At 40.7% G+C, this 13,586-nt stretch overlaps 1 protein-coding gene across 2 annotated transcripts in view; it reads right to left on the bottom strand.

Annotated features, from left to right (window-relative positions):
- Positions 1 to 13,586, bottom strand: part of prdm5 (PR domain containing 5) — a 35,115-nt gene that overhangs the window by 20,680 nt on the left and 849 nt on the right. For both annotated transcript variants that reach the window (XM_086088491.1, XM_086088492.1), the window contains 12 exons: positions 12,976 to 13,059; positions 12,690 to 12,812; positions 11,009 to 11,177; positions 10,542 to 10,719; positions 10,074 to 10,169; positions 8,833 to 8,954; positions 8,129 to 8,208; positions 7,691 to 7,775; positions 7,458 to 7,615; positions 6,829 to 6,922; positions 5,343 to 5,503; positions 2,078 to 2,171 (listed from right to left, as the gene is read on the bottom strand). In XM_086088491.1, coding sequence (XP_085944617.1) covers positions 2,078 to 2,171; positions 5,343 to 5,503; positions 6,829 to 6,922; positions 7,458 to 7,615; positions 7,691 to 7,775; positions 8,129 to 8,208; positions 8,833 to 8,954; positions 10,074 to 10,169; positions 10,542 to 10,719; positions 11,009 to 11,177; positions 12,690 to 12,812; positions 12,976 to 13,059 — 1,444 coding nt within the window. The remainder of the gene's footprint in view (positions 1 to 2,077; positions 2,172 to 5,342; positions 5,504 to 6,828; positions 6,923 to 7,457; positions 7,616 to 7,690; positions 7,776 to 8,128; positions 8,209 to 8,832; positions 8,955 to 10,073; positions 10,170 to 10,541; positions 10,720 to 11,008; positions 11,178 to 12,689; positions 12,813 to 12,975; positions 13,060 to 13,586) is intronic.

Here is a 13,586-nt window from a genome sequence, read left to right as displayed (position 1 = left end):
TGAGGAAATTTGAATTGATACCCAGCCCTACCAATAACACGTGTTGTAGACCACGTCCCCCAAAAGGTCCCTGGACCTATCAAAAGTACTACCCCACAAGCAGCCTTCTTTTTGATCCACACAAATTACCCTGGAACCATAGTAAATTTTCTCCAACTATTTTTTAGGGTCCAGAAATACAAAGGTCCTCCAAAGGTTCCTGGTGCAAAATGAGTGCCACACCACTGTAATGGCTCGAAGCCTCTTTCACACAGATAAAGTATTCCACAAAACTAGCATGTCGAAGCCGCAAAAGAAGATCCAGAATTCCTAAAACTTCCTGCAACCCTGTACATTGGCGACGGCTTTAGATGTTCTTGAACATAAGCTCCAGCATTTTCACACCGAAACCACCAACATTTTGCAAAAAAAAATTACGAAATTTAAGGATAAACCTAGAACTCTATAGCTTTTACAGGTGAACTTTATTTGACTTTATTGAATGCACATGTCCAACTGTTGTCCAAATGTTTCTGTACTTTTTGCACAACGTGTTTTCTAACAAGGTGCTGAACAGCAAAATTTACAACAGGTGTTTGAGCTGTATCCAAGGACGTCAACTCCTTTGCCTTTTATGTCAGTTCAAGTCTTGATGTCTGATGACAATTTGGACATTCTTAGGTCAGTGGCCGCTTCCTGTTTGAAACGTCGTACTGCGTTGATCAATGCTTTGCTGTCGTCTTGGCCTCATGATGTCAAAATATGAACATCACGATGAAGAAGACAGTTTAAATACCAATTTGAATTGAACCAGGAAATTGGTTGATAAAATTTAGAATTTCACCCGAAAGCCGAATATCCGTAACTTTTTGTGAGTACTGTATAGAACATACATACATATGCATATTTCTGGCGTCTTTCTATTTTTGTTATGTCTGATACTACCTCAAAAGCAATTCTTTTTTTTATTGGTTAGTTTTCTTTTTGTTTTACAAGCAGCGAAGAAGGGGCTTTTCTCTCCTCAAGTCATAAAGTTAATTGGAGGGGCTAGGTAAAGTCAATAGTGGAAAGTTTGTAATGAATGTTTGCGTTTCCCTTTCCTAAAAGGGTAACTGTGCGATAAAGCAAAAGGAGGCGTGAAATCTCCCCAGAAGGCAGACTTATACGGAAAAACCATATCACAATACACTTTTGCATAACGTTTGCAAACAGAAGGTTCCAAGGGTACTGCTGACTGGAAAAAAAAATTGATAAAGGGACAGACTGGGAACTAAACTAAATTTTCTCACACATTTGTATAAAATGTTTGATCGGGTTGTATGTTGTTTTCACCGTATGTAATTTGCATAACTCCGTCTGCTGACAGGAACAAACTGACATCATTTGTCCCATCATGGCAGGAGAGAACACCGCGGAGAATAAAGATGGGGGGAGAGAGTAGGGAAGCCAAGTGTGTGTGTGTGTGTGTGTGCGTGTGTGCGTGCGTGTGTGTATGTGTGTGGTCATGCCAGGTCTCGGCAGCAGTCAGTTGGTAAGGAGATGCGCAGGAATGCGTAGCTTTCCAGTTTAAGGCCCTTTAATGAACATCCAAGCGCTCCATTCTGTCTGGTAGCCGTGTGTGCAGCGCATTTCCAGATCATGTTTGGGGGGGGAAATCAACATAAAAATGTACCAATAGCAAATGTATCGAATGACTGGATGACTTTTTGGTTGTGGTTGCCTTTAATACATTTTCTTCTCTAAAAAAGGGGCTAATTTAATTAAGCAAGAAATGCAGTGAAAAGGTGTTCTATAGTTGTTGATTTTGGGGCTATGTCAATGAAAATGTGTCAGATATGTTATTAATAAGACAGCTGGGAAATGTTTCTGAAATGCACTGAGTATCTTTTTCAATTTTGTTCTAGTTTGGCCTTTCAAGTTTACTAAGCCACACCCCCACCTAAAATACAGACCAGCCAATCACAGCATGGCACATAAAAGTACTCCACGGCTTGAGTGTAAGTGTTGTTGTAAGCTCATTTATCAAAGGGCTAACATTATGCTACTAGCGTGACATTTTAGCCAGCTAAGCTAACGAGGCTAGCATGAGATGACTGACCTGTGTGACTGCGGATGTGGACCCTCAGTGTGCCGTTGCTGGCGAACTTTTGTCCGCAGTATGGGCAGATCTTCTCCTTCTCGCCCGTGTGCGTCTGAAACAAAGTCATTTTTGCGTAAATACAGTTTTTGTCACATTTGTTTGTTCAAGCAGGTGACAGTTTTGCTCTGTAAACACCTACCTGCTCCCCTCTGGTATTAAAACATATTTGAAGGTAAAATAAGATGTCACTTGATCAACTTTTTCGCATCGTTTCGCCAGCCAAAAAAACTCAAGTATTTTCTAATCGAACATTATTAGTTTTTGGGTTTATTGGTATGTTTGGATCCCTATTAGCCCTTGCAAAATGCAGAAGCTAATCTTTTTTACTTTGGCGCTATCTTATGGTATCTTGGTACCAAGAAACTATGTTGAAGTGAACTGAGGAGCTTAAGGTAGTGCTTTGTCAATATCTTGTGGCATTTTAGAGCCAAGAAACTATGTTAAAGTGGGTTGCTCTTATTATGTTTTTACAAATTAAAAGTGTTATTTTTTTCTTTATTAAAAAGACGTAATAAAAAAAAAATGTTATTTGGGGGTCTTAAACAAATTGAATGGCATTTCAATTCATTGCAATTGGGAAAATTATTTGTTATACAATTAAATTGTGTTACAAACTTGTGAAGGAACTACATGTAATTGAATTGAAGGTATCACTGTATAGCAAATATTGCCCTGACACAAGGTTGTAACGTTTAGGCGCTGAAGGTCATGGTGCACATGTGCCCTCATATCCTTTTTCCTTTTTCTTCATCTCCCGTCACCTCCCAACACCCCCTCTCGACCCCCATCGCACACACACCAAACCTTCCCGCAAAAACCTCCACCGATTTGAACGTGCGCAATTCCCCACATGCTTCTATCGAGCAAATATTGTCGGTGTTGCCGCTTCGTAAACGCACAGCCGTGGGGGAAATGCTCGACTGGGGAATGTGGGGAATTTACTGCAAACATATTTTATAGCCCGGGATGAATGTGACTGCTTACCCAGCGAGCCTGTCATTTGCACTTTTGACAGAGATGAGATAATCCGCTGCAAAACGTACAACGCTTGCATGTGCTTGTTTGCACCCAGATGGGAAAGTACCAGCTGTAATGCCAGATATATAAAAAACATAAAACAAAAATGTGTTGTTTTGATGAAAAAAAAAACACTATAAAATTTTTATTTATTCAAATATATCATAATGACAGAATTTAATTCAATTTAAAGAATTAAACAGTTTTGCCACATTTTTATGTCAGAGATAGAACTGCTATTGGTTTGGAAGGAATCCCGAGCCCTTGGCAGTGTCAACACAACGTCCTCTGACACTCGGCTTATTGATTACAATTGTTTCTGCTGAGAATATCCACCACTAGCCCCGTTCCAGCGTTTTTAAACCAGCTCCAGATCGACAGCGGCCGAGTGAACTTTTGAAGACATTTTTCATTTGTACAAAGTCATTTGTCAGTTGAAACAATGATTGAAAGCTCAGGAAGGCCTCGCATTCCAAGGCGAGCATTTTTGAAGAGTAATGGCCGTGAGATCAAACCAGGAACGTGCTTCGAGCTGTTTGGCTTCACTCTTCGCTGCTATTACTTGTGATTTGCGTTGCGTCAGGCCGAGCAAAATATGACGCGCCGTAGTGAGCCTGAGCGAACATGGCATTGAGAAATATCTGACATTGTTTTGTGACGAGCAAAGTCAGCGGCCAGCAGGTTGTCGTCTCCGGCGCCAGCAAAATTTTGATCGCCACTTTGTGGGGCCGAGGACCAGCTGGTTGGCATCGCTATTTATTGGCATTCTTTTCATCTTTTTCCAGCATAGGCGTCTGCATTTTTTTCTATTTTTGTCGAGTATTTGTTTGGCTAATATTTTATGTATAATTCATCAAATATGTCTTTAGTTTTGGTCTAACAGACAAAGAAAAATGCACATAAAGTACCTATATATATATATATATATATATATATATATAAATAATATTAATAATAGTAAATAGTAGTATAAAAAAAAATTCAATCTACTATTTCAATGTATTTTTCCGGCATTTTTGTGGGTGGGGTTATTCCTTATGCTTTCCATTTCTTTGTAACATTAGTACAAAATGAGAGCAGGCATAGTGAGCCTAAGCCAACATGGCATTGATAAGGATTTGCCATTATTTTCCACGGGGCAAAGTTTGCCGCCAGCAGGTTGTCGTCTCCTTCGCGAGGACCACTTTGATCATGATCCGCGATCACGCAGCAGCCTCCGCGGTCCCCACTGTTCAGAGACGACCCCCGAGCGGCACCCATTGGCCACGTTGCAAGAAGCCACTGACGATTTCAATATGAACGCACGTTGTCAGATCGGGGGGCTGCTAATCAGCGGCTGGATCAGTTTGAGGCTCTGAAACCCCGTAGAGCTAATGGACAAGCTGCCATTTTAAATCAAGGAAGAGATAAATTCCCAAATTTTATAAGGGCCTCCCTACCTGGGTCGATATGGACGTTTTTTGACAGCCATCAACACTGTTACATTTATATTTAAGGCACCTACGTGGCCAAGGCAAGCGATGAAACCTACTTGAGAGGCAATATGGAAGGCAGGAAGACGTTAAAATCATTCCAAAGTCAGGCGATGCACTTATACAGTAAGCCTATTATTTTGGTATTGTTTTCTGATATTGTTGTTCAATGTATTGTTTCTAATATTTTGGTATTTTTTGTCTAATATTTACTATTTTTGTCATGACATTTTGGAATTTATCTATATTTGTGTATATTTTGATAATATTTTTAAATTTCTTCTAATATTTGTGATGTTTTTACGTAAAGTATTGTACTCCCTAATTTCTCTATTTTTCCGAGCATTTGTGGGATATTGAGTATTATTTGTTTTTGTTACTATTTTTCTCAATTCATCAATAAAAAAAATCACAACTGGTAGTCTTTTGGTCTAATAATGGATGGATGGATTTTTTTTTCAAAATAGTTCCATATTTAAAAAAAAACATTTTCTTGCATTTGGTTACTTTTTTGGTTACTTTTTTTCCCACTTAATATTACCGTACACTTTTCCTCAAGTAATTGTGTATTTTTGTCAGACATTCTAGTATCTGCGTATGTTCACGCTCATATTTTTGTATAGATTTTTACATTGATGTATTGCTTTAGCTCTCATTAGATTCAGAAGTGTACCTAATGTTTTGATGTGAGCATTTCACCCGTAGTCGAACAAAGAGAAGACACCATTTTTCACCTTCTTGTGGCTCTTGAGGACAGAAGGCGTGACGAAGGCCTTCTCGCACAGGTCACACTTGTACTTCTTGTGTCCATCGTGCACCACCTGGATGTGCACGTTGAGCGTGTCCTTGCGCTTGAAGGTAGCGTTGCACTGGTCGCACTTGAACGTCCGCTCACCTGCGGCGAGAATGTATATTTGTCAACAAAAGCTTCTCCAGGGCTAGATTATCTTTTTGTCGCGCCGGAGCAATTTGTCTGAGGCCATTACGAGGACTACAAAGGGCGACCCTTTGCCAACAATGTTGTCCTGTATTGTATGTGATGTAAGTTTAAAGTGAACATTAAATGGCTGTTTGACAGAATAGAACCACAAAAAAAAAGACAACTCCAGACAGTGAATTGGGCCGCAAGTGACAGATTTTGTCCTTATTTGACCCTCTCTTTACATTCAGGAACAGTAATAATATCTCTTGGGTCAAATTGGCCCGAGCAGGGTAGTCTAAAACCAAAACAGTTAAAGTAACAAGAAAGAATCAAATTTTTCATTATTTTTTCAACAATTGGCGACAGATTTAATCAGTATCTTATTGAGCCACCCGCAGTGACATCATCCAATGATACGTTGTAGGAACACTGCTATCATATGGCCTGCTTCTATACAACCGTGGTGAGAAATGCCTTGAGCTTTATCGCGTCTTTGTCGTTTGTGGACAATGAGGACCACACAAACCAATTCAGTCACTCAGCCTACAGCGAACACAATATCTTGATGCTAAGCTTACAGATACGCGTGAGACTCTTTTTTGCTACCTTATGACCTGAAATAAACGGGTACAGCGCGAAGCCATTGGGAAAAACAATCCTTATCAATCTGCCTCAGTGCTTTGTCCATGCAGGTTACTGTTAGTATGTCAGCATTGTATCGGGCAAAATCGTCCTCGTGTGTATTTTTCCGAGGTTTTGCGTTATAAAGCACTCGCCAAAAATACGGACGCACTCGCCGAAAGGTGGACATCCGTCAATGATGGGCTTTATGTAATGACGGTTTTGCCCAGCTCTGGTATCAAGTCTCACTAGACATAGTATACATCAAAAGGGATCAACTCTGACCTATTCACCTTAGAAAAGGAAGTCCCGCAGGGTTCAATTTTAATAATAATAATAATAATAATAATGGATTTTATTTATAATGCCCTTTACATAGCAAGATCTCAAAGGGCTACAAGTAGAAAAGAAAAACAACGTGCATTTTTTAGTTTTAAAAACATCTAAGAGGGGAACCACTTCTCTTTCTTTTATATTATGGTGGTATTATAAATCATACCACCCAAACAAAGAAAGAAAATCTTCTTTTTTTATATTTCTCATCCACAGTTCAGTAAAAACTGTAAATGCCACCCTTTTACTACTTGCAGAAATATGTTATTAAAACATAGCGTTATTTCATCTGATTATTTTTAACACAAAACCATCAAAACTGGAGATGATGAGATTGTCCTTACTGTTGTGGATAAGTAGGTGGCGCTGTAGAGAGAAGGGGGTACGGAAGAGGGCCTTGCACTCATCACACTGGAACGGTCTTTCCTCTGAGTGGGTCTACAAGCAGAAAGAGAGAAAGAGAAAGAGAGAGAGAGAGAGAGAGAGACAGAGAGACAGAGAAAGAGAGAGAACAACAGAGCGGCGTCAGCGTATTTATCCAAGTCGACATGACGGGATCATCCGCGAGGCTCGCTACTCGCGCCGCTCAGCTCTGTTGACTTGATGAAGACAAGCTGCTCAAAGGGGATTAAAGTTCAAAGTGCTTCTGTTTTTGCTCCTCCGCCACGCTGCCCTCTATTTATCTGTCTGAGTGACACCTCGATCCCCAAAGTAAACATGGAGGGGACCGAGGGGTCGCGGTGGGGAGCGCAGATTATACTTGTAGCCACCAGTGAGACCCTGATGGGCAGCTCGGACGGCAGGCTTTGAGTGACATGAGAACAAGGGAGTCTTCTCAGTTACTCAAAGTGACGTTAGTCTCTCAGTTCTTGGCAACAAGAGAGTAAGAACAGGTGCAAAGAAGCACTTTAAAAAGTGTCTTTTAATCAGTTGAGGTGTGTGTATGTTTTTTAATACGGTGTCAATTTCTAACCTTCTTGTGGTTCTTGTAGACGTTCCGGTGGGCAAACTCTTTGCCGCAGAGTTTGCACTTGTAGGGCTTGTCCTCGCTGTGGATGATCTTGTGCGCTGTCACCTGGTCGAGGCGCTTGAATGATCGGCTGCAGATCTCACACGTGTACGGACGCTTCTCTGTCAAACCCAAAAAAAAAACCTAATAGTACACATTTTAAGAAAAGTGATGTTCATGAGGCTGCTTTATCTCACCTGAGTGTGTGATCATGTGTCGTTTGAGCTGATTCGTAGAGATGAACTTCTTGTCACATGCGTGGCAGTCGAATATTTCGTGGATCTGGGAGATAGTAAAAACAATGCTCATATTATTTATTTATTTATTTTTTGTATTTTTGTATTACACTCATAAAAAAGCTTCCTTAGCTAACTAGCACATTATCTTAGGAGCTATTACAGTACAACCCAGTTAGTCCTCGGAAAATGTGCCAGTTTTTTTTTATAGATTTAGCTTGGAGCGCTAAATTAACCTTAAAAACATCACAATGAGGAATAATGTCCCCAAATGCAATCTTGCTAAGCTGATGTTAGCCTGGGAACTAGCAACAGTACTATAGCATAGCTCAAATTTGGGAAAAATATTTTTATAAACCCAATACCTATTAAATATATTTAATATCTAATATTCCGTACCTTTCTGTGCTCTTGCAGATTTAGAGATGACGAGCACTTCCTGTTGCATATGGTGCAAGTGAGTTTCCTTCGTGCACTTCCTTTAAAAAAAAAAAGCAATAAAAAAAATAGAGATATTTTTTTTAAATATGCTATAAGTATGCGTTGCTGGTCCGTATATGTTAAAGTAGCAGTTGTGAAGTTTTATCATAACTGTAAAACTGATGCTAATTTCCATTATTCCATCTATGGGGTTTCACATTATATGTTAGCATTTCGCAAATGGACTTCGTTAGACGAAATCATATGGTTTGGGTGAACATTTTTGTGTTTACATATTTTCTGTTTTATGGGTCAGTTTTACAGTTTTACGACCTCAATTAGTGTGACAAATAAAAAATAAGAAAAGGACTAAAAAACAGGCTTATTTAAAAAAAAAAAAAAAGTACTGTAATGGCGATTAGATCTTATTTGGTGATCACATGACCCCAATCCGTCCTGTCTGATCCACTTCCCCCACCCACCGTCCAGACCACACTTGGGACCCTAAATCTCAGCTCAATCACCCGGTGATATCAAAGTCTCCATCGCGGCTCACCCGTGGCCTATATCCTGCCCTAAATAGCCAAATTATCCGGAGCCCAGAAGGTGCCGCTGTGCAATTACGTGGTAATTAGAGGCGAACATGGCAGAGCTACTGGAGGAGCCGTAAAAGCGCCGCTGACCTGTATGAACGTTCCCTTTATGTTTCTTCAGTGCGTCCTTGCTCTTGAACCGTTTGCCGCAGCTCTCTTCCTTGCAGATGAAGCGGGCGTCGCCTTTACACGCCTCCTTGTGCTGCTCAAAACTGCACACATGAAGACAAAGACAATAGAGAGGAGGATTCGATATGTAAAAGATAGGAAGATACTGTAAATATGTGCAAGTTAGAAGAAGCCTGAAACTTCAAGTCCCAAGTTACTATGGCGAAAATTACCAGAGATGAACCCTCCCAAGTTAGTTTAGCACGAGCTAGCTGTTAAAACTTAAACCAAAAGCCAAAAAAACACCCTGGGCTCTGCCATTGGCCAGTGTAAGGCGAGGGATCCAGGAGGTTAAAGTGAGTTACACTCTAAAAACATTTGGGTCAAAAGTAACACAATTATGGATAAAAAAAATGGATCGATCCACTTAATGGGTCAATTTGACCCAACTTTCTGGGTTGTTTCATACCAAATTACCCAATTGTTTGTTTGACCCAAGTAAATGATATGACCGATATTTATGAGTTGTTTTACACTAAAAGTTGGGTCAAATTGACCCAAGTAGAGGATCGGTCCATTTTTGACCCATAGTTGGGTTATTTTTGACCCAACTGTTTTTAGAGTGTATCTTAAACTAAAAAGTAAAACCTTTCTGCAGGGCAAGGTGCGTAAGTCCGGTCTTGGATTTGGACTCCCCTGCTGTAGGGTAATACGGCTATATGTAAAAAAAATAATAAAAAAAATGAATATGAGGCTTCGTAAAGCATTTTGGACAACATATAAAGTAGGTAAAGCGCTATATAAGTGCACTCCATTTGCCATTATGATGAAATTAGATTTTTCTTTTTCTTGACTACTATGTGTTTTTCGGTAAGTGTACAATCAGTAACCCATTTGAGTTGATTCGGGATTTGTTGCTTAAATATTAAACAAATAGTAAGTGCAGATTTTGGATGCAAGCCCGAACCCTAGTCACCACTACATTTCAAAGGAAGTCAAGTCAAGTCAAGTCATTACTTTACTTGGGTTAAGCAAGGTGTCTTACTCAGTCACGACATGAAGCGTTAGCTTCACATCAAACTCGTAAAAAATAATAATAATAATTTAAGCAAAAATATAAAACTACAATATTATACTAGGAGGAAAAGTCAAGGAAGAGTCCAATCATGTGACTTGAGTCAACCTTCATCCCGAACCAGCTGCAAAATAATGTGAAAGACTACCTGGATTCTGAAGTGAAGGAGCTGTGGCACAGGGAACACTGGTGATGACCTTTGGAGTCTCCCGAAGGGCTCACCAACTCTGAACAGTGCAAAACACTGGAGGAAAAGTTCAAATCAAATCACAGTACTTAGAAAAAGTGTAGTAACACTCGAGGCTGGCCTTGAGAACACGGTTTGAAGGATTTAGTCCCGTCTCGTCTCAGACTAGCACTTAAAACAGCAAATATCTTCAATTCAGTTACTAAAACCCCCACAATCCCCGTAAATGACTGCAGCCTTTGCACATGCTGTGCACATTTTTGTGAATAGGCGACGGGCTCTTTCCTTAGTGACTAACTGAACTCAAACAAAGGTAGTTGGTGTGACATCATGATGAACCAGTCTATTTCTTCTATGACTCTGGTGCAACAAACGTGATTTTTTTTTTTTGGGGGGGGGGGGGTCTCATTGTATGAAGAGTGAACTCACTGGCGCTGCAGCGCTTGCTTGACGGGGAACTTCTTGCCACAGTTCCTGCACTTGAACTCCTTCTCGTCCGTGCTGGGCCTCTGGTGCAGACTTTGCAGGTGGGCGGCCAGGATCTCCTCGCTGGGGAAGCTGCTCTCGCACAATAGACACGGGTGGTCCTCCTTCTTGATCACCAGTTCTGCGGTCGCACAAGTCAGGTGCAGTGATAAGATAAATGAATATTTGCTGATGTGGTGGCAGTAGGGCTGATGAGATTTTCTCCAATTCACACTTTTTGGTTGATGATAAATATTGATATTCAATTTTTTTTGCATTAAACAGATGCCATTTTCGCTTTCTAAAAGAGAATTGGAAAAAATCATTAAAATGGAAAAACTTATTTTTTGTAGGAAAAAAAAAAGTCTGGGATTTAATTTCAAAGCCTTATCGCCTGTTTCTAATTGATGGTGATGGAAAGTTTGCGTTACCCATTTCAACCAGGTGCTTTGCCTCTTTGCTGCTCTCGTCCTCGTCTTTGGTAACCTCCTCCTCTTCCTCCTCCTCCTCTTCCTCCATGTCGCTGTCCAGGAAGCCGATCAGGAGCTCTGTGTCCGTCTCGATGTCGTCCACGGCCAAGTAGAAGATGTTCTCGCCGTCCTGAAGAGCACAGGACGATTTGAGGATGAAAGTGTAAAGCTCTACGGAACATCAAAAAGGATGCTCAACAACATTGCAGAGCGATCACGACGATGATTCAAATGCTAAACTCTTAAGAAGTCCCTGTTATTTTGCTTAATCATGACAATGTGACTGCTCACAACACTCTGAACATCCCACAGTTCCTGGCTCAGAAGAAAAAGCAATTAACTCACATGGAGGCTTAAATTTGTCCAACTGTCCATACTGTATTCCTCAAATAAGTTTTTTAACAGGTCGGCATGGAAGAGGTCCTTGCCCAACTCGGCTTTTCAAAAAACTTTACTTACCCTATTTTCTGGTTACAAACAGGTGTTTCTGGTGAAACCAAAACATTAAAGAATGGAAAAAGCTAGAAACCAACGTTCTTTTCTAATGAAAGAAGAGAACCTTTGGTAGGTTTTGAAGGATCAGTCAAAATGCTCTGAAATGGCTGCCAATATGGGAACTCTGCTTTGCAAACGGCTTCCAGTCAATGAGTTCATTCACTTTAAACTCGCGTGTCTGTGACAAGGAGATGATCCTTCAGCAAAATGAAAAAACAACAGGTCAAAGAGGTGCACCTCACTGCATTAATACCCTGAGCGGCCCACGTGATTGGCTGCCCAAAGGTCACCCGCATGTGTCCTAAAGCTCTGCCTTTCGTCAGCGCTGACATTTATTGTGCCGCTTTCCTCCTCTTAATCGTTATTTATGCGTTTTTGGAATAACCCCTGTTCTGGCAAAATAGAAGTTTGACGTCATTAGCCGGATGTCTCGGGACAACAAAGTTAATGAAGAAATGTTTTAAGGGTTTGATCTGGTGAACTTTGAACCAGGCTCACTTGTCACTCAACAAAGTCGTAAGGCTCAAATATATCACCTTTGATTTGCTTATGTCACGCGGGACTTTTGAATATGATGCCACAAGCTTGGCTCACTTATCGTTGGGCGGATTGGTGTACAGCCATTATAGTGATCTCCCCAGAGATGTTGAATGTGATTCGAGTCTGGGCTCTGTCTGGGCCACTCAAGGACATTGACAGAGTCGTCCCGAAGCCCCTCCTTTGATATCTTGGCTCTGTGTGCTTAGGGTTGAAAGATGAACCGTCGCCCCAGTCTGAGCTCAAAAGTGCTGTGGACAAGCTTTTCATCAGGTATACTTGTTCCCCCCCCCCAAAAAAAGATGTCTGTAGAATTTTGAGTAAAAATGTAATTAAAATGTACTTACAAGTATTCCATATTTTCGTTTTTTTTTATTCATGTAGCTCATAACTTATTGCAATTAATAAATAAATAAAATGGGGGGGGGGGGCTTTACAAAGAGAATGGTCGGTTTGATTGACAAGGATAATCACAATAATCAAAAATAATAACAACATGCGGTACACACCACAAACATTTTGAAGTCGAGAGGCACGCTATTGTCTGGCGTGACTTATTAAAAGTCATTTTAAAAGGCTCCATTGTGTCTGCCATAGAGAGGAAATGTACCTGAATGGCTGCCAGGTTCTTCTGCTCCTGCGAGGGCGCCTGGTGGACAAAACGCAGCCAGTTGGCGTAGCGCGGATTGCTGGCATCCAGGATGTACAGGACGTCACCCTTACTGCCACGGACCTGCAATGAGAAAAATTGCACACTATACTACAACACTTTATAAAAACATACAGCGGTGCAATTATTTCACAGGTTTTTCCATTATGATTTCATAAGACACCACCACAATATCAATGCTAGTTCCGTTAGCCAGTCTATGGTAATCTAGCATACATGCGCTCACCTCCCACATAAGCCTTGTGTCGGAGCTTTCGTCCAGCTCGCACGGCAGCTTCTTCTCACCTGCGAAGGGGCCAAACTTTTCTCCCTTTGAGGACGAAATAACAGAACATGTTGTCAAACAGTAATAAACATTGATTAAAGTTGATAACTTATCACGTTAGCATGTGAAACTTGTCACATTAAAACATGATATAGATTTTTTTTTTTTGTGTGTGATTGGGGTATGGCAGCAAACGTATCTGTACATTGTACCTTTAAAGGGAAAGTCAGCTTGTGAACGTCACATGACCAAATTCAGAAAACAGGCAATATGAATGGAATGTCCATATGCTCCTCATAACTGAAGCCAGAGGGCAGCCATCTTACGTTGCCATCGGCTGTTATCGGGGCATCAGTGGTTCGGATCGGTGGAAATCAACAGGCTCGATACAAGATATATTCTCCGGAAATTGTGAATTCACAAATACCGCAAGAATTCATCAGTCAATTCGTTAGTCATTACCTGTCCTAAGCCGTAGGTAGGCCTACTGTGATATCATTTTTAGTTGACAACAAGTGGCAAAATGGCTGCCCCTTTAGATGGATTTAAAAAAAAAAAAAAAAGAGTGGATT

This window comes from Leptonotus elevatus, chromosome 11 (genome assembly GCF_054856555.1).
Source record: "Leptonotus elevatus isolate MCC_2025b chromosome 11, RoL_Lele_1.0, whole genome shotgun sequence".
In the NCBI taxonomy this organism is placed as follows: domain Eukaryota; kingdom Metazoa; phylum Chordata; class Actinopteri; order Syngnathiformes; family Syngnathidae; genus Leptonotus; species Leptonotus elevatus.
The sequence above is the reverse complement of the archived record's forward strand: the minus strand, read 5'-3'. Positions and strand labels throughout refer to the sequence as shown.